At 58.7% G+C, this 22,557-nt stretch overlaps 1 protein-coding gene across 1 annotated transcript in view; it reads left to right on the top strand.

Annotated features, from left to right (window-relative positions):
* Nucleotides 1-2,206: 2,206 nt before the first annotated feature.
* The window catches only part of ABCB9 (ATP binding cassette subfamily B member 9), a 26,453-nt gene continuing 6,102 nt past the window's right edge, over nt 2,207-22,557 (top strand). The window contains exons 1-9 of the mRNA XM_081113725.1: nt 2,207-2,330; nt 6,868-7,576; nt 12,507-12,621; nt 13,085-13,215; nt 14,275-14,480; nt 17,128-17,325; nt 18,547-18,675; nt 19,244-19,432; nt 19,883-20,056. Of these exons, the coding sequence (XP_080969851.1) occupies nt 6,970-7,576; nt 12,507-12,621; nt 13,085-13,215; nt 14,275-14,480; nt 17,128-17,325; nt 18,547-18,675; nt 19,244-19,432; nt 19,883-20,056 (1,749 nt within the window). The 5' untranslated portion in view covers nt 2,207-2,330; nt 6,868-6,969. The remainder of the gene's footprint in view (nt 2,331-6,867; nt 7,577-12,506; nt 12,622-13,084; nt 13,216-14,274; nt 14,481-17,127; nt 17,326-18,546; nt 18,676-19,243; nt 19,433-19,882; nt 20,057-22,557) is intronic.

Raw genomic sequence — 22,557 nt, 5'->3', positions numbered from 1 at the left:
TTCTTGTATGTGCCCTGACCAGGAATCGAACCTGCAACCTTGGTGTATCAGTTGGTGATGCTCTAACCAACTGAGTACCCAGCCAGGGCTCTGTCCCTTGTTTTGACTCAGTACATTTAGGTCATTCCATACCTTTACGTAACTATGTATAGGGAGGCTCATAGATTTGTCTCCACTGCTGTACGGTATTCCGTTGAGCGATGCTGTGTAATTATTCGGCCAGTTCCCTATGGAATGGGAGGATATTTAGGTTACTTCCAGACTTTGCTACTCCAGTAACTGTCCACAAGCCAGTATCTTTGCTCCCCTCTCCAAGTCTATCTATAGAAGAAATTCCTACTGGGTTAAAAAAAAAAAAGTGCGCTTTAAATTCTGAACTTCTCCAAATTCCCCTTAAAAGAGGCTCTCCCATGTGACTAGCAGAGGCTGTTTTATTTTTATTTATTTATTTTTTTAAAATATATTTTATTGATTTTTTTACGGAGAGGAAGGGAGAGGGATAGAGAGTTAGAAACATCGATGAGAGAGAAACATCGATCAGCTGCCTCCTGCACATCTCCTACTAGGGATGTGCCCGAAACCAAGGTACATGCCCTTGACCGGAATCGAACCTGGGACCCTTGAGTCTGCAGGCCAACGCTCTATCCACTGAGCCAAACCGGTTAGGGCTATTTTTAAAAAAAATATATTTTTATAGATTTCAGAGAGGAAAGGAGAGTGAGATAGTAACATCAATAATCCTTGACCTCCTGGGTCACAGGTCGATGCTCAACCCCTGAGCCATGCCAGCCCGGCTGGCAGAGGCTGTTTTAAATCAGAGGGCGCTGCCCAGCCGGGTGGCTCAGGGGTTGAATGTTGACCTGTGAAGTGGGAGGTCACAGTTGGATTCCCGGTCAGAGCACATACCCAGGTTGCGGGCTCGATCCCAGTGTGGGGTGTGCAGGAGGCAACTGATCAATGATTTTCTCTCATCACTGATGTTTCTATCTCTCTCCCCCTCTCCCTTCCTCTCTGAAATCAATAAAAATATATTTTAAAATACAAATAAATAAATCAGAGGGCGTTGTAAGCCTCTGACTGAGGGAGGAGGGCGGTGGAGGTATCTTGCCCCACCTGCTGCCCCTCTGGGCCTTGACCTACTCTCCCTGGCTCTTGGTTCAGGCCACACTGATCCCTTTCTGTTCCTCAAGTGGCCAGGCAGCAAGTTCGGACATGAGAGCCTCTCAGCTTCGCCTGGGATGCGCTTCCTCCAGACCCCTCCCAGGCTCACCCCTTCTCACCTTTCACCTTTCTCCCGGAGCCCTTCCCAGTTACAGTAGCCCATGCTGCACCCCGTTCTATTTCCTCTACAACCCTTATCAGTATCTGAAATCATCCTATGTATTTATTTGATTTCCTGTCCCCCCTCCCCCCCCCTTCCCAAAGGAGGGGGGGAGAGGGAGGTTGTCTCTTTTCCGAGCTCAGCTGGGTTCCAAGCCCCCAGCACTCACTCAGCACATTAGTGCTGCCTCCCCTCTCCCAATCCCCTGCTACTCTGCCCTATTTTTCTTTTCTTTTTAATTTTTTTAAAAAATATTTATTTCAGAAAGGAAGGGGATATATTTATCTATATCAATGATGACATAGAATCAGTGACCGGCTGCCTCCTGCATGCTCCATACTGGGGATCGAGCCCACAACCCCCATCATGTGCCCTCCGAACCGTGACCACCTGGTTCATAGATCGAGGCTTAAGCACGGAGCCACGCAGGCCGGGCTCTGCCCTATTTTTCTCCATAAAGTGTCTCCCCTTCCAACACATAATTGGCTTATTCATTCATTACAGGTATCGCGGAGTCCCGCACTAGAAGGTCTAGCTCCAGGAGGGCAGGGACCTTGTTTCTTCACTGTTGTGTCTCAAAGGCTCAGGATGGTTCTAGGCACACAGTAGGTGCTGGGCGCGTGTCTGTTGAATGAATGAGGACCGTAACCCCGCCCTCCATCCGGAGAAAAAGGCCGGCTCCAGAGCAGATGAGGCCCTTTCCCCGTGAGGAGGCCCGGGCTGCGCGGATGGGGCGGGGCCCGTCGCAGGTGGGCGGGCGGCCAGCTGTGGCCCCGCCCCCAGGCCCCGCCCCGCCCCGCCGGAGGCCCCGCCCCACCTGTCAGCCGGCCCGGGGCCCGCCCCGCTGGGCTCCGACCTTGCTGCCGCGCACCCGGGGCGGGAGGCGGGAGGAGCGGAGCCAGCGCTGCGCGGGGTGCAGTCTCCAATGCGCGGCGCGGAGGCGCCCCCGACGATCCGAGCCCGCTGCGCCCCCTCCTCACGGCTTACCTGGTGCCAGTTAAGGTAACAGGTAAGGGCGCGGCGCCCCGGACCCCCGGCCTGGGTCCTTTCCAGGCCGAGCTACCAAGCGGGGCGCAGGCTGGGGGGCGCCTGGGTCCCCCTTCCCCGGGGGTGGGGTAGGCATCTCCGTTGAAGGCGGGAGCCTCCTGAGAGTCTTCCTGGCCCCCGCCCCGGTGCCCCGCGCCCGCGGCTGCCGGTCCAAGCCCCCCACGCCTGCAGCATCCCTTCCACGCCCCGCAGGGTAAATGTTGCATTTTTTTTAACCCCTCGGGCGCCGCCGCCTCTTGGAAAATGGTGGGAATGCCTTTGGGAAGGATCCTGGGATGTCTGTCCTCCCCCCCGCAGGATGGGGCTGACCTGTCTTCTGAGGGCTCCCTGCCCCCCACTGCGGGGCTGCCCACACATCCTAAGCGCCTGGGCGTCTCCTGAGTCTGCCCACCTTAGCAAACCCCTGCCCTCCGTCTCCCCAGCTGGCCGATGGCCTCATGCATTCACCCTGGCAGTTAGGCCTGTAGTCCCGCCCCACACACACACACTTATTCCTGGGCCTCTGTTAGAACAGGGTGCCCCCCCCCAGGCCCGATCTTGAAGCTGTTCGGACAGGATTCCCTGCCCTCTGCCCACTGCCCCACCCCCTGGAGATAGGCTGGCATCCATCCCCCTCTTCAGGTGGGACCAATGCCAGGTGGCAAGAGGAGGGTTGTAGGAGGGCCATGGCAGCTCCGTGTGCCTCACGAGAGAGCGCCGGGGGAGCATGGGAGGTGGGGGCTCAGCGATGCTGGGAGCCAGGATGGAACCAGGATGGTGGACCCAGCTCCGTCCGTCCTGGCCATGCGTCCGGAGACCCCACGGTGACACCATCCCACAGACCTGGCCTCGCTCAGCCAGGGTCCCCTTCCCAGCACTGGGTGATGTGTGGCCACTGGGGTGAGAAGTTCACCAGGTTAGGGATGAACCTGGCCTTGGGCCACCAGGTCCTTCAGGATCCTGTTCTTTTGGTCCCTGGGCAAGGCCTCCCCCACCCCCCGGAGGGAAGTGTTGAGTTTCAGTCCTGCCTTTGCCTGCTCTCTGCATGTCACTTCACTTCTGCAGGCCTCTGTACCCATCTGTAAAATGGGGGTGAGGACTGGCGTCTCGCCCGCCCGCCCGCCGGCCCGCCCTGGGGTGGTGGTGAGGATTAACTGAGATACAAGGTGCCAGGCACTCAGCACTTAATGGCGCCCATAAAGGGCAGCTGTTGTGAGTGTAATTATTATTATTAGTAATTATCTCCTGGCTGGCTGTTCCAGACTTCCCTTTTGTGCTGTGCTGACAGCTGGAGGTGCCCTGACCTCCATTTCTTCTGGGAAGAAAAGCCTTTGACCGGCAGAACCCCCATGGGGCAGGGTCCCTGGCTAATCCAATATTTGGGGTCGAGGCCAGTTGCCCCATCTTCCTGGGGCAGGTCAGGCCCTGGGCGGTGTCTGTTCTGGCCTCTGGCCACTGCCGTGTGCTTGTCCCTCGGGCCACACACACGATTTGCCCTCCAGCCGCCCCTGGCCGAGTCCTCCAGCTCAGGCAGCGGGAGGAGGGACATGTCTCCTGGCGGTCCTGTGCCCCTCATTCTCCCCTCCTCACCATCCCCTCACGGCTGGTGGTCTGGTCCCCTCCACCCTGCTGCTCGTAACTTGAAAAATAGCAGAGCAACCTGTCCCGAACGAGGGCTGTAACCCGGCCCGACTTGGATCCGGCCCCATCTGAGCCGGGACTAGGAGGACCGGGCACTTGGGAACCGGGTACCACGGTGCTGTCGCTGCCCTGCCTCCCGCTTGCTGGGTGACCCTAGACAAGCCTCGCTGCCTCCGTCTGGACCTCAGTCTCTCCATCTGTCAAACACGGCTCAGATAGTGTGTGATGCTGGAATGCAAAATGTTGTTTGTTTCGGTATCAACAACCGGGCCTCCCCAGTGGCTGTCCAATGGGGTTGACATTACCCGAGGCAGAGAGGTGTCAGGAAGGAAGTTCCCCAGTGACTAAGGGGGCGGGGGCCGGGGGGGGGCACCAGGAAGAGCTAGCAAGCCCACGGGTTGGTCTCTGGCAGATCTCCTCCGGTCCCACTTCTGAACCCCAGAATCTTTCTGGGGGCTGAGGGACTCCCTGTGCCACCAGGAGGGGAGCAGCAGCAACGCGGCTGCAGGGCCCGGGCGGCCAGCAATGGCTTGGCCAGGAGGCCTGCCGCCGCACCAGGCCAACAGCACCCCTCCCTGGGCTCCGACTCGACTCACGCTCACCCACTCACCGGGCTCCGGGGCCTCTGCATTGCAGCAGGCAGGAGCTGAACTAGCAGCCTGGCTAGGGCTGGGGGCGGAGCAAGGGCTTGGCAGGGGGTGTCTCCCCTGCCCCCACACCTTTGGTCCCGCTCTGCCCTGGCTTCCTTGGGAGGGGCAGCTGCTGACAAGGCAACCGCCTTCCCCGGGACAGACTTGAGTCTGGCTGGTGTACTGGTGTGCAGGCAGGGCCCAGGCTTGGGGACCAGCACGCCCCTGTGTCCTCTCTGCCTCCCAGACCCCTCCTGAGTGTCACTGGGAGAGGGTGTTTTGAAGGATTAGGACTTTGGAGTTGAGGGCACAGACTTTGGACGTCTACAGGCTGGGTTCGCATCCAGCTCTGCCACTTCTTAGCTGTGTAACCCGAGGCAGGTCGCTTAACCTCTCTGTGTCTGTTTTCTATAAAATGGGGATAATAGGACCGACCTCTGAGGATTCTCGTGAGCATGAATGCGTGTGCTTCACTTAGAACTGGGCCAGGCACACGCTCACGTCGGCGAGTGCCGCCCGTCGTTACCGTTACTGTTGCCGTCATTGTGGTTGTCATTACTGTCCGCTCACGGAGACTCTCTTTTCCTTGGAGGAACACCCCCTGCAAGCACTTGCCGTATCGACGAGCGTTCTAGCTTAGCGGTTTGGAGCCCACGTAGGGAGCCAGGCAGGTCTGGGTTCAAATCCCAGCTCTGCTGCTCCCCAGCTGTGTGAACTCCGGCAAGTGAGTAGCTTCCCCGGGCCTCAGTTTCTCCACCTGCTCACGGGGGTGATGTCAGCCCACATCTTCGCAAAGTCGTTGGGAGGATTAAATAAGCGGACACGTGTAAAGCGCAGGGTGACACAGGGGGCCGGGCTCATGGGAGCCGCTGGTGACTGAGCACCGGCTGTGTGCCCGGCGGGCGGCACAGGAGTCCAGTCAGCCGCCGGGATCCTCACGCACAGGCTCAGGTCCTGGCTCGGGCCTCTGTCGGCAGAGCGATACGGGGCATATGCTTTTGCCGTTCTGTGCCTCAGTTTACCCAACTGTAAGTGGGGATGTGGAAACACAGGGCTGGTGTTTCTGTCAATCTGGTCACCCCTCCTGTTGCCCCGTACCCCACCCCTTAAGTACCCCATTTTGCAGATGGGATAATGAAACCCAAGAGAGGGACAGACCCAAGTCAAGAGGCAGCATTCAGAGGCACTCCCCAGCCCAGCCCCACGCCCACACTCACGCCACCAGGTCCCCATCCCACAGGGTCCCTGCAGCTCCGGGGTCTCCCAGGGCCTGGCTGAGTCCGGTAGGGCTCACTGTTGGAGGTGCTCTAGACAAAGCAGACATCAAGCTCTAGAAAACCAGAAGAGCCTAGGGCTGGGGGCAAGGGCCAAGATTCTGGAAACTTCCGGGCAGATGTCAAAGTCCCTGGGTTGCTCTAGGGCCTATAGCCACCCCCTCTTGGTCTAAGAAGATAAAAGTTTATTTGGGGAGGAGAGACGTGAACAAACACTTACTAAGCACCCACTGTATACGGTGATTACCACCAGCAGCGGTTATCACGTTCCAGGCACTGTGCCCAGATGTTCATGCTAACGTTTTACAAATGAGGAAACGGGTTCAGAGAAATTAACAGCAGTAATAGTTGTAGTCGAACAGCAGCCATTTACTGTACTCTTTGCTTATCTCAGCTTTCATCTGCAAAGTCCTCCAGACCCCTGGCCCCTCACCTCTCTGACCTCGTAGGGCCTCCCCGCCTCCCTCAAGCACATCCGCACAGTCCGACCTCAGGCCTCCGACCCTGTCTGTTCCGCCCGCCCAAAATGCTTTTCCCAGAGATCCACATGGTGGACTCCCTCACCTCTTTCAATCTTGCTCAAGTATTACCTTCACAGCTCAGTCCTCCCTGGCACCCCTCAGCCCCATGGCCCTCCATCCTCTACCCCACTTCCTCCCTGCCCCCCAGTCCTATCCCTAACATACTAAATCATCTACTTACTCCGTTTCTAGCATGAATGTGTCATCGCTACAAGAGCAGGGGTCTTTGTTGTTTTTGTTTATTTGTTAAATCCCCAACACGAAGAACAGAGTCTGGCCCACAGGGTGCGTCAGGAACTAGTCCTTGGGTGAACGGAATCTTCGCAACGCCCTTTCTCTGGTCATTGTCATTTTACAGATGAGGAAACTGAGGCTCAGAGAGGCCGAGTGACTTGCTCAAGGTCACACAGCCAGGAGGTAGCAAACCCTCACCCCTCGCCCTTTTGCCCCAACAGGTCTGGCCTCACCGCACAGACAATGGCTTTGCCCCCCATGAGCTAGAGCCTGCTCCCCTCCCCCGGTGCCGGCCCCCCTGCCCCGCCCCGCCAGCCAGCAGGATGCAGCTGTGGAAGGCGGTGGTGGTGACCCTGGCCTTCATGACCACGGACGTCGGCATGACCACGGCCATCTACATCTTCAGCCACCTGGAGCGCAGCCTGCTGGAGGATATCCGCCACTTCAACATCTTCGACTCGGTGCTGGACCTCTGGGCGGCCTGCCTGTACCGCAGCTGCCTGCTGCTGGGGGCCACCATCGGCGTGGCCAAGAACAGCGCCCTGGGGCCCCGGCGGCTGCGGGCCTCCTGGATGGTCATCGCCCTGGTGTGCCTCCTGGTGGGCATCTACGCCATGGTGAAGCTGCTGCTCTTCTCCGAGGTCCGCAAGCCCGTGCGGGACCCATGGTTCTGGGCCCTCTTCGTGTGGACCTACATCTCTCTCGCAGCCTCCTTCCTGCTCTGGCGGCTGCTGTCCACGGTGCGGCCGAGCGCCAAGGCCCTGGAGCCGGGGGCGGGCGCCGAGGCCGAGGCCGAGGCCCTCCCCGCCGAGGACCAGCCGGCGTCGGAGCAGGCGTCGGGGGCCACGCTGCAGAAGCTGCTGTCCTACACCAAGCCCGACCTGGCCTTCCTCGTGGCGGCCTCCTTCTTCCTCATCATCGCGGCTCTGGGTAAGTGCGCACCCTCGGGGCCTGGCGGGCGCCCAGGAAATGGGCTTTCTAGGCCTGTGACGCCTCCTCTTTCCTCTCAAATTTGAGCATTTGCTTACATGGTTCAAACACCAAACTGACATGAAAAGGTAACCACAGAGTTTCATTCCTAATGCTGCCTCTGACTACCCTGAGCCCCAGAGCTAACTAGAGGAAAAGGTTCCGGAATCTTCCAAATGGGCAGGAAAACACTTCACTAGTAGATTCATTCCCCGTATATGCTCCCGGTGTCTCCTCGTGCAGCTGCAGACAGATAAGAACACCAACACGTTACTCGCTCCACCTCCTGCAACGTTTTGTGTCTTGCTTTTTTCACTTAGCAATATATTCTGGAATTTTCCAATCACTATCTCGGTCTTTTATTTGGCTGCATAATAGTCCACTGTGTGGTCACACCATCATTATTTAGTTCGGTCTCCTGTGGTTGGACTCTTTGGTGGTTTTGAGTCTTTTTCTCTTGCAATAAGTATCCCTATTCATGCACATTTCCTATAAATGTGGGTATTAATAGGATAAATTCCTGGAAGTGGGAGCTCTGAGTCCAAGCATTTTTTGTAACGAAGCAGAATAGAAAAAAGGCCATTCGAGTATGTTGTCTGCGGCGAGATTAAGTATTGTTTCGTGGAACTTTTGTTTCAGTTATGTGTGCCCGTGTTGATGTAAAATGTATTTGCTACTGTTGGTCCAAACAGCTCGAAAGCCACACTCCAGCAAGGCCTGGGTACAAGCCGTCTTTATTTTTATTTATTTATTTATTTGAGAGAGAGAAAGGAAGGGGAGAGAGAGAGAGAGAGAGAGAGAGAGAGAGAGAGAGAGAGAGAGAGAAGCATTGATGTCTTGTTCCACTTATTTATCATTCGTTGGTTGATTCGTGTATGGACCCTGACCGGGGATTGAACCCACAGCTGTGGTGTATTGGGATGAGGCTCTAACCAGCTGAGCTACCCAGTCTTGCTCCTTCCCTGGCCTTGTGATTGTGGGCAAGTCATCGAACACGTCAGAGCCGCCTCCTTCTTCTTGTTTGGAGGAGGGATTGTTAGTGTCCCTGTTTCACGAAGTTGTAAAGCTGGAATAAAAACAGGAAGAGGTCAAGTTCAGAGCCCAGGATGGCATGGTAAGTGCTCAGGAATGTTGGCTGTGATGAGTCATTGCCCGTTCAACTCACAGGGGCAAAGTCTGGGAGTGGCCACAAGCCAGAGTATTCTCAGAGAGGACAGGCAAGCCCCAGAGGTGGCGCGGCCCTGCAGCCCCTCCCTCGTCTTGTCCACCCCCCGTCCTCTCAGGCCCCTTAACCGCTGTGTGATGTAGGCAAGTTACTTAACCTCTCTGTCTCGGACGCGTCATCTGTAAAATGGGACAACAGTACCCGTCACACGGGGGCGTGCGAGGGTCAGCGAGTTAATAGATTGAGACACCTCGGACAGCTCCTGCACAGGGAAGGCTCCCAGTAAATATTAACACCTGTGAGTATGGGGACCACCCTTTTTTTCTTTAAAATATATTTTTATTGATTTCAGAGAGAGATAGAAACATCAGTGATGAGAGAGGATCGTTGATCGGCTGCCTCTTGCACTCCCCACCACTGGGGATCAAGCCCACAACCCAGGCACGTGCCCTTGACGGGGAACTGAACCGTGACTTCCTGGTTCATAGGTCAACGCGCCACCACTGAGCCCAGCCGGCCGGGTGGGATGGCCTTTTTTTTAATTTTTTTTAAAATATATTTTATTGATTTTTCTACAGAGAGGAAGGAAGAGGGATAGAGAGTTAGATACATCGATGAGAGAGAAGCATCGATCAGCTGCCTCCCGCACATCTCCTACTGGGGATGTGCCCGCAACCAAGGCACATGCCCCCCCGACCGGAATCGAACCTGGGACCCTTCAGTCCGCAGGCCCACGCTCCATCCACTGAGCCAAACCGGTTACGGCTGGGATGACCTTTTTCGTGTATCCAGATAGTTTCTCCTACTCACGCTTCGAGGCCCAGCTGTCCCCTCCTCTGAGAAGCCCTTTGCACCTTAGTAACAGCATTGGTGGCGTGAGAGTCAGGAGTCCACCCTGCTGCCTCCCCTCAAGACTCTGGGCCCCTCGGGGGCCGGCACCGGGCCCGACTCACCCGGACGCCCCGATGCCCGGCCCAGAGGCAGGCTCACTGAGTGAATGGACAAGTGACCATCCTGCCCGTGTGGGCAGAGGCCGCCCCGGGACCCCATTTCCCGCACCTGCCGGGGCCCTGTTGTCAGCTGGCATGTCCTCGGGGTCACCGATGTCCTGGTACAGCTGAGCAGGTGTGGGCACCTGCAGGACTGGGTCGAGGGGAAGGCTCACACTTGATCAGGCCCCCGACGCCCCTGCTAACTTCAGGCAAGCTTGCGTGACCTGGCCAAACTTCGGTGCCTCATCCGGAAATGGGGGTTCACCGAGTTATTGAGAGAATTCAGGCAGATGAAGCATGGTGCCTGGGAAAAGTGGGTGCTCATAGAAGTTAGGTGCTGTGATCAGTATTAATTATGCCTCAATCAACAAGCACCCAGGAGGGCCCAGCTTTTTCTGATGCCTCATATTCTAAAAGGAACACTGCCCATTGGGGAAAAAGGTTCGTTTGAGTATCTCCTGTTAAATTGAGATTCTCTTTTAAAATTTATATTTTTGTTGATTTCAGAGAGGATGGGAGAGAGAGAGAGAGATAGAAACATCAGTGATAAGAAAGAATCATTGATCGGCTGCCTCCTGCATGTCCCCCACTGGGGATCGAGCCCGCAACCCGGGCATGGGCCCTTGACCAGAATCAAACCTGGGACCCTTCAGTCCACAGGCCGACTCTCTATCCACTGAACCAAACCAACCAGGGCTAAATTGAGATTCTTGAAGATGAATTTCATGGCAACCCAACTGCATAAACTTGGACAAGTGACTTAGCCTCTCTGAGCCTCAGTTTCCTCATCTGTAAAATGGGAAGAAGAAGACCACACCTGTAGGACTATTGGGACTTGAAAGAGATGAGGGAGCAGATATGTGGGGTGACAGTGCTCCAGGCAGGAGCAGCCTGTACAAGGGTCCCGAGGAGGAAGGCCCAAGAGGCCGGCGTAGCTGGAGCAGGGAGTGGTGGGGAGAGTGGAGATGAGGTCAGGTCAGGGCGCCGTGGCCCCTGCGAGGACTTTGTTACCCTGGATGCGCTGGGAACCGTCGGACTGTTTTGAGCTGAGAGACGACAAGGTTTTATTTCGGCTTCACCGGCTCCCGCTGTCCACGGGTGGAGAGGCTGATGGGCGCGAGGGCGGAGCAGGGGGAGCCAGGAGCTGCTGCTGGGGTGGCCCAGGCAAGGCCGGAAGCATGGACGCGGGGGGGGGGGCAGGAGGGGCAGTAAGAGTGGTCGGGTTCTGGAGATGTTCTGGAGGCGGAGCCGCGGGTTTGCCGGCTGGAGAGCTCCGTGTGGCTCTTGTGCAGATGGACAAGGGGGTGTGCTTAGCACGGCGCCCGCACCCGTAAGGGCTCCGTGAACATGTGTGTGGTCAGTGGCCTTCACTGGTGCTGGCTGCGGTCAGTGCAGCTGGAGCTCGCCGATGCCTCTTCTCCCCGGGGGTAAGCTGAGGCAGACTCCACAGCTGTGGCTGGAGACTCCGTGGCAGCTGCCACCTTATGGTCCCCGTCCCCCCACCAGCAGAGGGCGCCAGAACCCCACAGAAGGCCTCCCTGTCCCACCCAAGCCAGTCCTGTAGAGCTGCCCAGGATTCATTCACTGACCTTTATGAGCGCCGGCTGTATGCCCAGCCCCGAGCCAGGCTGTGGCCTCGGGAAAGATCGGCCTTGAAGACAGGGGACCCAGCCTGGTCTGACCACGTTCCACTCCCTGCCCATCATTCCCGTAGAATGCGAGTGGGCACCCGGATTTGGGGGAGGGAAGGGACAAGGAAAGACATCCCCCCAGATTGGAAGCTGGTTTCGACGTGTGTCCTGGCCCTTTCTCTCTCTTCTTTTTTTTTTTTTTTATTAAATATATTTTATTGATCTTTTACAGAGAGGAAGGGAGAGAGATAGAGAGCTAGAAACATCGATAAGAGAGAATCATCGATCAGCTGCCTCCTGCACATCTCCCACTGGGGATGTGCCTGCAACCCAGGTACATGCCCTTGACCGGAATCGAACCTGGGACCTCTCAGTCCGCAGGCCGACGCTCTATCCACTGAGCCAAACCGGTTTCGGCCTGGCCCTTTCTCTTAATTGCTGTGTGACTTCTGGCAAATTACTCAGCCCCTCTGAGTCTCCCATTCCCCTCTGTACATCCCCTCTCCCCACATCTGCCCAGGGTTGTTGTGAGGATACAAGACAAATGGGTAGGACATAATCGGCAAACTAAAGTGCCCCCCAGGAGGGGCGGGGCAGTTCCCAGCCAGGATACCAGCATCGCTGAGGCTCTAGAATGCAGACTCGAACCCCCCGCCAGCAAGAAAGCAGTGAGCTTTGACGTCCCTGAGCCTGAGCAAGCGCCATCTCAGCTCCTCAGCGTCACTTTCCTCAGCTGTGAGGTGGGGTGACAATGGCCAACCTCAGAGTCTGCGTGGAGGGAATGCAATGCCGCCTGGGCCCTGTGGCTCTGTGGCCCCGTGGCCCCGTGACTCCGTGGCCCCGTGACTCCGTGGCCCTGCGACTCTGTGGCCCCCTTGGCCCCCGTGGCTCTGGCGGGTGCCTGGTAGCTGTGATTAATTCCCACACACTCGGTTCAGATCCAAGTCCGCGTGCCTCCTGTGGCTCTTCTCTGAAAAGTGGGGGCATTCAGCATGTACAGCCCCTCCAGCCCCCGCCATGGGGAGAGGAGAGTTTGTGGGGGGCTCGGGAGGAAGGGTGTGGGCTCCCCGCTGCAGACGCCCCCTGAGCCCCGTCTCCCGCAGGAGAGACGTTCCTGCCCTACTACACCGGCCGCGCCATCGACGGCATCGTCATCCAGAAGAGCATGGAGCAGTTCAGCACGGCCGTCGTGGTCATGTGCCTGCTGGCCCTTGGCAGGTAGCCCTCCCGCCATGCCCGCCCCCCAGGCCACAGCAGGGGCAGAGGTCGGGCAGCTCCTGGGGGAGGGGGGTGAGGGAATGAGCCAGAGGGGCCCCAGAAATGCCGCTGGTGGGCCTGTCCCTCAGCTGGTCCCCATAGGAACCAACAACTGAACTAGCTCAGCACCCATGTCCACTTGGTTGAGCCACACCCTCCTCCAGGGCTCCCCTGTCTGGTTTTCCAGGGCCAGCCTGTGCTCCCTTGAAGGGTCCTGCTGGTGAAGTCGGGTCCTGGCCCCCAGTAAACACAGCCCCCTCTTCGCTCTCACCTTGGGGGCTCCAGTGGGGGACGGAGCCCTGGGAGTGGGTCAGGGTTGGGTCAGGGGTGTGCCCGGGCTTGCCAGCAGCGGGAGGGCGGCGGGCGGGTCGTCGGTTGCCGGAAGGACGCCGTGCCATGTATAACATCTCTTATCTGCAATTAGCTCATTTGCCGCAGGTATTCGGGGCGGCATTTTTACCCTCATATTTGCCAGACTGAACATTCGCCTCCGGAACTGCCTCTTCCGCTCGCTGGTGTCTCAGGAGACGAGCTTCTTTGACGAGAACCGCACAGGTGGGCTCGCCTCGCTGGGCCTCGGGGACCTGGGGGCTGGCTCAGGCGGGTGGGCTCGCCTCGCTGGGCCTCAGGGACCTGGGGGCCGGCTCAGGCGGGTGGGCTCGCCTCGCTGGGCCTCGGGGACCTGGGGACCGGCTCAGGCGGGTGGGCTCGCCTCGCTGGGCCTCGGGGACCTGGGGGCCGGCTCAGGCGGGTGGGCTCGCCTCCCGCTGAGAAAACAGTCAGGCAGGCTTGTGGTCTCAGCGATGCTGGCTTTTCTGCCGCCCAGTTCTGGGTGGACTCGTCCCAGGAGGCGGGCTCAGGCCCCGGGGAGCTGGGCTGCTGGCTGAGGCTTTGGTGTGAGCTGTGGCCGCTGTAGGACCCCGGCCAGGCCACCCGAGGTCCCTGCAGCAGCCAAGGCCCTGCTTCCCACTGCCCTGTGGGCACCGCAGGGGCCAGGACCACCCACGCCTGCGGCCTAAAGGGCCCAGATCCTCTGGGTGAGTGAGGTGGCGCGGGGGGTACAGGGCAGAGCAGTGCAGCATCCGGCCGAGATCACGGTCTCTGGCCCACGTCCAAGACCTGGTTCCACCGCTCGCTCGATAACCACCCCTGGGCCACTGTGTTTCCATCTCTAAAATGGGAACAGCGGGAGTAGCCACCCCGTGGGGTTGTGAAGCCCTTAGCCCAGCAGCTGGTAGGAGGCCCCAGCTCCTTCCTCCGCAGCCCGGCTTGTTATTTCTCCGTGTGAGGGAAGCGGGGAGTCACCCCCTCTCCAGGGACGGGGAGAGGCACGGGTTTGGCTCCAGCTCAGTGACGGGCAATGTGTGTGGCGCTGAGCAGGCATCCTCCCCCCTGAGTCTCGGTCCCTCCTCTGTGCTATGGGTCTGACGGCACAAAATGCTGGTGGCAAGGGTCGGGCTCAGGGCAGCCCTCGAGGGGGCATCGGCTCATCTTCCCGCCCGTCCCCCAACTCCCCGGCTCCTCCCCTCAGTGTCCTCGTTCCTGCCCCCCCCCCCGGCCCCCGCCCACGGTGGCCCCATGGCCGCAGCGGGTGCTGAGCTGCCTGTGTTGCAGGCGACCTCATCTCCCGCCTCACGTCGGACACCACCATGGTCAGCGACCTGGTCTCGCAGAACATCAACGTGTTCCTGCGGAACGCGGTCAAGATCACGGGCGTGGTGGTCTTCATGTTCAGCCTCTCCTGGCAGCTCTCCCTGGTCACCTTCATGGGCTTCCCCATCATCATGATGGTGTCCGACATCTACGGCAAGTACTACAAGGTAGGCGGCGGGCGGCGGCTCCGGAGCCACCCTCAGGGGGCTCCCGGGTCCCGTGGGGCTAGCGAAGGACTTGTCAGCCAATAAATACACCATGAGCACCCCCGATGTCCCAGGCACCAAGACGCATGGATGAGCAGATAAGGCCCCCCCTCAGGGAGCTTATAGTCTAGTGAAACGGCGGCTCTCGAGCCACATGCGGCTCTTTGGCCCCTTGAGTGTGGCTCTTCCTGAGCCTTAGGAATACCCTAATTAAGTTAATAACAGTGCACCTACCTATATAGTTTAAGTTTACAAAATGTGGCTCTCAAAAGAAATTTCAATCGTCGGACTGTTGATATTTGACTCTGTTGACTAATGAGTTTGCCGACCACTGGTCTAGTGCAGTGGTTCTCAGCCTTGGCTGCACATTAGAATCACCGGGGAATCTTTTTTAAAATCCTGATTTCTGGGCCTCATCCTCCGGAAATTCTGTTTCTTTGTTATGGGTTGGGGCCACAACATTAGTAACAAAGAAACAGAATTTCCAGAGGATGAGGCCCAGAAATCAGGATTTTAAAGAAATTTCTGGGTGATTCTAATGTGCAGCCAAGGCTGAGAGCCGCTGCTCTAGTGGGAGACGCGGGGGGTAAGTGACAGTAATCATAATAACACGTAATGTGGTGAAAGACGGTGAACAGCAAGGTGAGGAGAGAGAGGTTGGGGGCAGCTGCAGCTTTAACTAGATCTTTCTGAGAAGGTGACATTTGAGTCAAGAGTCAGCCATCTCGCCCGGCCGCATGGCTCCGTGGTTGAGCGCGACCTGTGAACCAGGAGGTCACAGTTCGATTCCCGGTCGGGGCACCTGTCCGGGTTGGGGGCTCCATCCCCAGTGTGGGGCGTGCAGGAGGCAGCGGATCAGTGATTCTCTCTCATCATTGATGCTTCTGTCTCTCTCTCCCTCTCCTTTACTCTTAGAAATCAATAAAAATATATATTAACAAGAGAGAGAGTCGGCCATCTGAGGGCAGGGCCCGTGCAAAGGCCCTGGGGTAGGAGCATGCCTCCGAGGAGGAGCCGCCGGGAGCTGGGGCTTGAGTGAGGGAGAGGGAGGGAAACGGGGGCAGGGAGGGGCTGGGCCCCACGCGGGGGCCTCTGTGAGGACTCTGACTTTCGCTCTGAGTGCAAAGGTCGCGCTCTCTGTGGAGCGTCTGTGCTGTGGGGGTGGCTTGGTTCCCATGAGTGAGGCCCTTGCTCAGGATGCAGGTACGGGCAGGCTGCTGTCCCTTCCCGCCGGCCCGTGCCACTGCCTCTGCCAGGACGGTGGCCTTGGAGGCCAGGCCCCTGGCTCCCCCTCCTCTGCTTCCCATGTTGGTGGGTGCCCTAAGCCCTCCGGGACCCGGGCTGGGTTCAGACAGCAGCAGAGGGCCCTGCCCCAGGCCCGGATCAGCTCGCAGGAACCTCTGGCGTCTGTGACCTGAGGCCAGGTCCACCATGAATCCGTTCCCCGGAACCCACGTGCCCCAGGAGGGCCCTCGCGCCCGCGGCTCTGGGTCACGGGCCTCCCCGTTTCCCTCGCTGAGTAGAAAAAGTAAATGCACTCACTGGCTGGAGTCGCGGCCAGCTGGCTTCCTGCGCTCCCCACCCCGCCCTTCCTGCCTCCCCGCCTGTCCCAGCCCCTAGGACAGGGCCGGGAACACCCCCCACCCGACACACACCCCCACCCCCGCCCTGCCAGCCGCCGCCTCTGTGCACACCTCAGGCCTCGCCCAGGTTCAGTCCCTGGAGCCTCAAGGACGCTCTTTGTCTGTGGCCTTCTCCCCGCACCTGAATGTGCTGAATATAGCCGCCGAGTCACCGCCACAAGCCACACACCCCGCCCACAGCCAGACGTGACTGGGGCACAGCCGGCCATTACAGCCGGCCAGCCGGTGCTGACACACTGCAGGGTTCCGACCGCTGGGCATGACGCAGAGGTCAGGCCACAGGGGTCCGGCTGGCCTCCCGGGAGGGGCTGGGTGGAGAAGCCCAGCGCGGTGACTCTGGCAAAGCCCGAGCAGCCCTGCCCAGGGTCCCCTTCCAGAACCCCCGCGGGCAGCAGCCTTCAGGTCGCGCACCTGGGCCCGCGTCTCAGCCATCTGTCCCCTCCGCACACGACCCCGGGCAGGCGTTCCAGCCCGTGCCCTCTGCCGCCACCTGGAGCTCGGCTGGCTGTTCCGGAGCCGCCGTGCAGAACTTCCGGCTCTCACATGATTCAATGTGTGTTGATGATGTAAGTGGCGCTTCTCATATTTAAAAAAATATGTGTTTTTATTGATTTCAGAGAGAAAGGAAGAGGGAGAGAGAGATAGAAACATAGGAACAGCCCCCAACTGGGGATCGAACCCGCAACCCGGATATGTGCCCTGACCTTGACCTCCTGGTTCATGGTTCATGGTTTGATGCTCAGCCACTGAGCCCGCTGGCCGGCTGCAGTCTGTTCTGTAGGTCCATCCATCCAATCAGGCTGGGAGGAGAGGGGGACAGGGAGCTCGGTCTCACCCTTCTGCCCCGGGTCTCCCTGCAGAGCGCTCACTTGCGCCAACGAAGGGCAGAGAAGCCCAGAGGCCTGGGGCGCAGGTCGGGAGTGACACTGTCCGTGGGGTCTCCTCCCGCCCCTCCCTGTCCACAGAGGCTCTCCAAGGAGGTCCAGAACGCCCTGGCCAGAGCCAGCAACACGGCCGAGGAGACCATCAGTGCCATGAAGACCGTCCGGAGCTTCGCCAACGAGGAGCAGGAGGCGGAGGTGTACTCTCAGAAGCTGCAGCAGGTGTACAAGCTGAACAGGAAGGAGGCGGCCGCCTACACGTACTACGTCTGGGGCAGCGGGGTACGTGCCCCTGGCCCCAGGGAAAGTCTGACCACGGGGCGGACGCGAAGGTGGGGGCCCTTGCCGGGACATTAGCTGGGTCCCTGCCCGGGGGGCAGGCCGTCCCTGCCTGCTGTCTGTGCACAGAGACGCTTTCTAGGAAGAAATGCAGTCTCCGGGTGAGTGTCCCCACAGGGATCTTGCTGCCCCTGCGCGTGGGGTCCTGGGCCGAGCTCTCTTCTCAGCTGGGGGAGCTCCCTGCCAAGGCCGGAGTCACCCCAAGGCCAGCCGGGGCCCAGCCTAAGCCCCTTTCTGGCAGGACCAAGGCCACCACTAGACAGGCCCGACAGAGGGCCTGGCTCACTCCCAGGGATGGAGGTCACAGCCCCTCCCTGGGCGCTGGGGGCACGTGGACCCTGTCCTGTCTGCGGCCACATCTGGACGGCGGGCTCATCGGAAAATGGCTGGGCTAGGGAAGATGAGGGTTTGGTGTTCAGGGGAAGGAGGAGCTGGTGTCTACAGGGGACCCAGGGGACAGGGACAATCGGGGTCCCCCCCAGAGCAGGCCACCCCTCAGAAGTGCCCAGCCAGGAAGGGAAGGGCCTGAAACTCAGCTCAGCCAAGCCTCCCCGAGGTCTGTCCACCAGCAGGGTGCCCCTGGGGCTTGAATGGGTGGTCAGGGCTGCTGTCTCCACTTCTCCCCCAGAAACTGCCCCAGGCGCTGGGCAGGGGGTGGGAGCAAGGGTGCTGGGACTCAGCTCCTTCTTTGTGGAACCTGCGGGGGGGCGGGAGGGGGGCGCGTGAGGAAACACAGACCTCACTGCCCTGCCAGCCTGGCTGGCTGTGTGACCCTGGCGGGTGGACTCAACCTCTCGGATCCATGCTCTTCCCGTGAGGACGAGGACTGACGGCTCCCGCTTGGCCGAGCCGAGGGTTTGGGGTCCGGTGTGTGTGCCAGGAACTCACAAAGACAGCCCTGTTCTCCGCCGGGCCCACGGCCAGCCCCAGCTGGGGATCTTTGCAGGGAAAACTCCACAGGGGAGGAGGGTGGGGAGGGCGTGAGTGACAGGCGGGCACCAGCCTGTGGGAGGGCACTGCTGGTGGGGTTCAGTGTGGGGCGGGAGTGCAGGGCCCACGGCACCCCTCACCTCCCCCTGCAGCCCGGGGCGGGGGATGGGGCCGTGGGAAGGTGTGAGCCAAGCCTCCCGTGACCAACGTGCCCCCCCTCCCCTCTGCCCCCAGCTCACGCTGCTGGTGGTCCAGGTCAGCATCCTCTACTACGGGGGCCACCTCGTCATCTCCGGGCAGATGACCAGCGGCAACCTCATCTCCTTCATCATCTACGAGTTTGTCCTGGGAGACTGTATGGAGGTGAGGGGCCGGCTTGGGGCCGGGGGTGCAGGGGGGAGAGAGGGCTGTGTGACCTGGGGGAAGTTCCTTGAGGTCTCTGTGCCTCAGCTTCCTCCTCAGCACAAAGGAGATAAGGGTAGCATACCCACAGCACCCCACAAACTGTGCCATTAATACTCACATGTATATTTCACCCACGGAGATGTATAGTATAGATTAAGACACACACACCCCTTATTTTAATTGAAATTTTTCCGACGCTGTGGCCCCTGAAGGAGGAAGGTTCCATTCCCCGTCCGCCACATTCTGGCCGGTTTGGTTCCTTTAACTGCTCTGCTTCCCTTTCCTCGTCTGGGGGCGGCGCTGAGGTTTAGCTGTAAACCTGGCCCCTCGCGTATCAGTATTTGTCACTCCTGACCCCATTGGTCCTTGTCATGAACTAGCAGGCGGGGCCTCCCACAGCCCCTCGGGAATGGGTGCTGCGTCCTTGCTCTTCACTCACGCCCCTTCATCTCCTGGCACCGTGGGTGGGGCGGGGGTGTCCCCGGAGCGGGGTCAGTGGGACAGGACATGTCTCCTCGCCCCGCAGTCCGTGGGCTCTGTCTATAGCGGCCTGATGCAAGGAGTCGGGGCCGCCGAGAAGGTCTTCGAGTTCATTGACCGGCAGCCAACCATGGTGCACAATGGGAACTTGGCCCCTGACCACGTGGAGGGCCGTGTGGACTTTGAGAACGTGACCTTCACCTACCGCACTCGGCCCCACACCAAAGTCCTGCAGGTGAGGGGGGGGGGGCACAGGCCTGCCCCAGGCATCCTTTCCTGCACCCCGTCTCTCAGGCCTCCCCCACACCAGGCCTCCGGCCTTGGCAGCGCAGCCAGGAGTACGCGAGGCAGAGGCCCTGTGCCTGTGTAATTTGGGCTCTAGCCAGGAAGGACTGAGCATTTGCAGAAGGGTGGTGTGATAGGAGTCATGCAGGGATGAGGTAACATAGCAGTCAAGGAGGGCTTCTCGGAGGAGGTGACATTTGAGCTGAAACCTGAACAAGACGCAGGAGCCAATCCAGGTTGCTCTCTGCAGAAAGAACATTCCAGGCAGAGGAGACAGCTATGAAAGTGCGGCCAGGTCCTGGGAAGGAGAGCGTCCCGGGAGCCAGCGGTGCCCAACCATGGCAAAGGGGCACGAGCACCTGAGCCAGGGGCCCACACCGTGTCTGCGTGTTCCTTGCAGGACGTCTCCTTCAGCCTGTCCCCAGGAAAGGTGACTGCGCTCGTGGGGCCCTCGGGCAGCGGGAAGAGCTCCTGCGTCCACATCCTGGAGAACTTCTACCCCCTGGAGGGGGGCCGCGTGCTGCTGGACGGCAAGCCCATCAGCGCCTATGACCACAAGTTCCTGCACCGCGTGGTAGGTGGTGGGCCTTGCTGCCCGCTCCGCCCGCTCTGTGTCCCAGCCGCTTTCTCGTGAGCAGAGAGGCGATTGGTGCAGTTCAGGGACGAATCCCCACATAACACTGCCCAGGTCACGAACAGAACACCCTGCCCTCGGAGGCCCCCTTGGGCCAACATCTCACCACCGTTAGGATCATAATTGTCTTTCTTTTTTTTCAAACATGAGCGAAAGTTTATTTAGAAAATCATAGAGGCCCTGGCCAGCGTGGCGCAGTGGTTGAGCGTCGACCTATGAACCAGGAGGTCAGGGTTTGATTCCCAGTCAGGGCACATGTCCAGGTTATGGGCTCGAGCCCCCGTGTGGGTGTCGGGGTGTGTGTGTGTGCAAAAGGCAGCTGATCTATATTGAAGTTTCATTAATGTTCCTATCTCTCTAGCCTGCTCCTTTCCTCTCTAAAAATCAATAAAAACGTATTTATTTTTTTTAAAAGAAGACGACAAAAGCCACACAGGTAGGAAAAGTGAGCCAGCTGGGTGGCGTGGGCTCAGGAAACAAGTTATGGCGGCAGCAGAAGGGCCCTTGGAGCTGAGAGAGAGAGGAGCCGGGATCACAGCGCGTGCATTCATCCGTGTCTTGCTTCTTCCCTCGACGCTATTGGGAGTCATCCGGTTGAGGCTCTGGTTGTAGCTCATTCGTTTTCGTGGCTGGATGATAATCCACGGTCAACATGTCACAATCGATTTCTTTGTTCTGCCTCTAGAGGATATTGGGGTTATTTCCTGGTTTGGCTGATACCGGCAGCACTGGCGTGGACAGCGGTGTCGTGTCCTGGTGCACGCAGGCGTGCCGCCCCTAGTTCCTGCCACTGGGCTGGTCGTGCCCCTTCACACCCACCAGCAGTGACGAGGGTCCCGGGGTCCCCGCTGACCTCGCCTCCAGTCCTTAACGGAGGCTATGGTGACCCCTCTGTACCTGACGCTGTGCTGACACGGAGCAGGCACGCCCTGCACGAGATACACCAGCTGTTCAGGACGCACCGTTCACATCACCGACATACACTAGGTCACGGGAGGGCCTGCGGTGGTCACAGAGGTCCTAGGAGGTGGCAGAGGCCATAGGTGGTGGAATCTGCCCACCCGTGTGCACAGAACGTGGGGTGGGGGGCTGAGAAGTGGTCCGAGGCGTGCGGCCAGCAGCTGCTGCCTCCCGGCGTTCTGGAAGGGTCCCTGGGCAGAGCTGCTCAGGTTTGCAGGGGCGGCTACCCTCAGACACGCGACATCCTGGTCCATCCTCGACTGTAGCCCTTCGGAGGGTGGGTAGAGGGGCCTCATGGCGGTCTTTTGCATTTTTCTAATGACATCAGGGTATTCACCACTTGGATTTCCTCTTTTGTGAATACCTTTTCTTTCCTTTAAATTTAACATTTTTAAAAATATATATTTTTTATTGATTTCTTACAGAGAGGAAGGGAGAGGGATAGAGAGTTAGCAACATCGATCAGCTGCCTCCTGCACATCTCCCCGAGCGGCAAGCTCTGCGGGCCCCAGTCTGCTCAGTACCAACTGAGAGACAGACACGTGTGCCGCAACCAAGGTACATGCGCTTGACCGGAATCGAACCTGGGACCCTTCAGTCCGCAGGCCGACACTCTATCCACTGAGCCAAACCGCTCCGGGCTAAATTTAACATTTTAATTCTCATAAATCCAAAACAATAAAGTACAACATTCTAACCACAGTCCCAATTACTGGGGAACTTTTATAATTCAGTCACGTGCGTCCCTTCCACCTCACCTTCCCCATTCCACCTGTGGGCATAGCCAGTGCTAGCAGCTTAGTCAGTGTCCCTTCCTGCCTGTTTCCTATCTGTATACGAATGTGTCGATGTGCAAAGGCCCAGGTGTCGTTTTTTAAAGGAAAATAGACTCTGCCGTGTGTGGGTATGACGATTTGATTTTATGGGTACACGGTAAGTATCTAATCCCCAATTTACGGACAACTAAATTTTTAAATTTTTTAAATTTTGCTATTTTCAATGTTGCAATGCTATCCTGAGTCCATACTATCATTTAAAAAAATTTTTTTTTATTGATTTCAGAGAGGAAGGGAGAGGGAGAGGGAGAGAGAGATAGAAACATCAATGACGAGAGAGAATCATTGATCTGCTGCCTCCTGCACGCCTCACACTGGGGATCGAGCCCACAACCCAGGCCTGTGCCCTGACCGGGAATCACAGGTCGACGCTCAACCACCGAGCCATGCTGGCCGGGCCATACTATGGTTTTTGTGGACCAAATTCCTAAACGAGGCCCATGAGGCAGGAGGGAGGTCTGCGCGGGGGGTGCTGCACCTTCCTACCTCCCGGCAGGAGCAGCCTCATCAGAGCTGCTCTCTGCCTTCTTTCTCTCCTTTTCCCAGGGCAGGCAGACCCCGAGCTCTGCCGGAGGTCAGGGAGCTTGGCTTAGCCCCAAGCGGCAAGCTCCACGGGCCCCAGTCTGTGGGTCCGGGGAGGCCCAG

Source organism: Myotis nattereri (genome assembly GCF_964212035.1).
Source record: "Myotis nattereri genome assembly, chromosome: 19".
Taxonomy (NCBI): Eukaryota; Metazoa; Chordata; class Mammalia; order Chiroptera; family Vespertilionidae; genus Myotis; species Myotis nattereri.
This window is presented reverse-complemented; position numbering and strand designations above follow the sequence as displayed.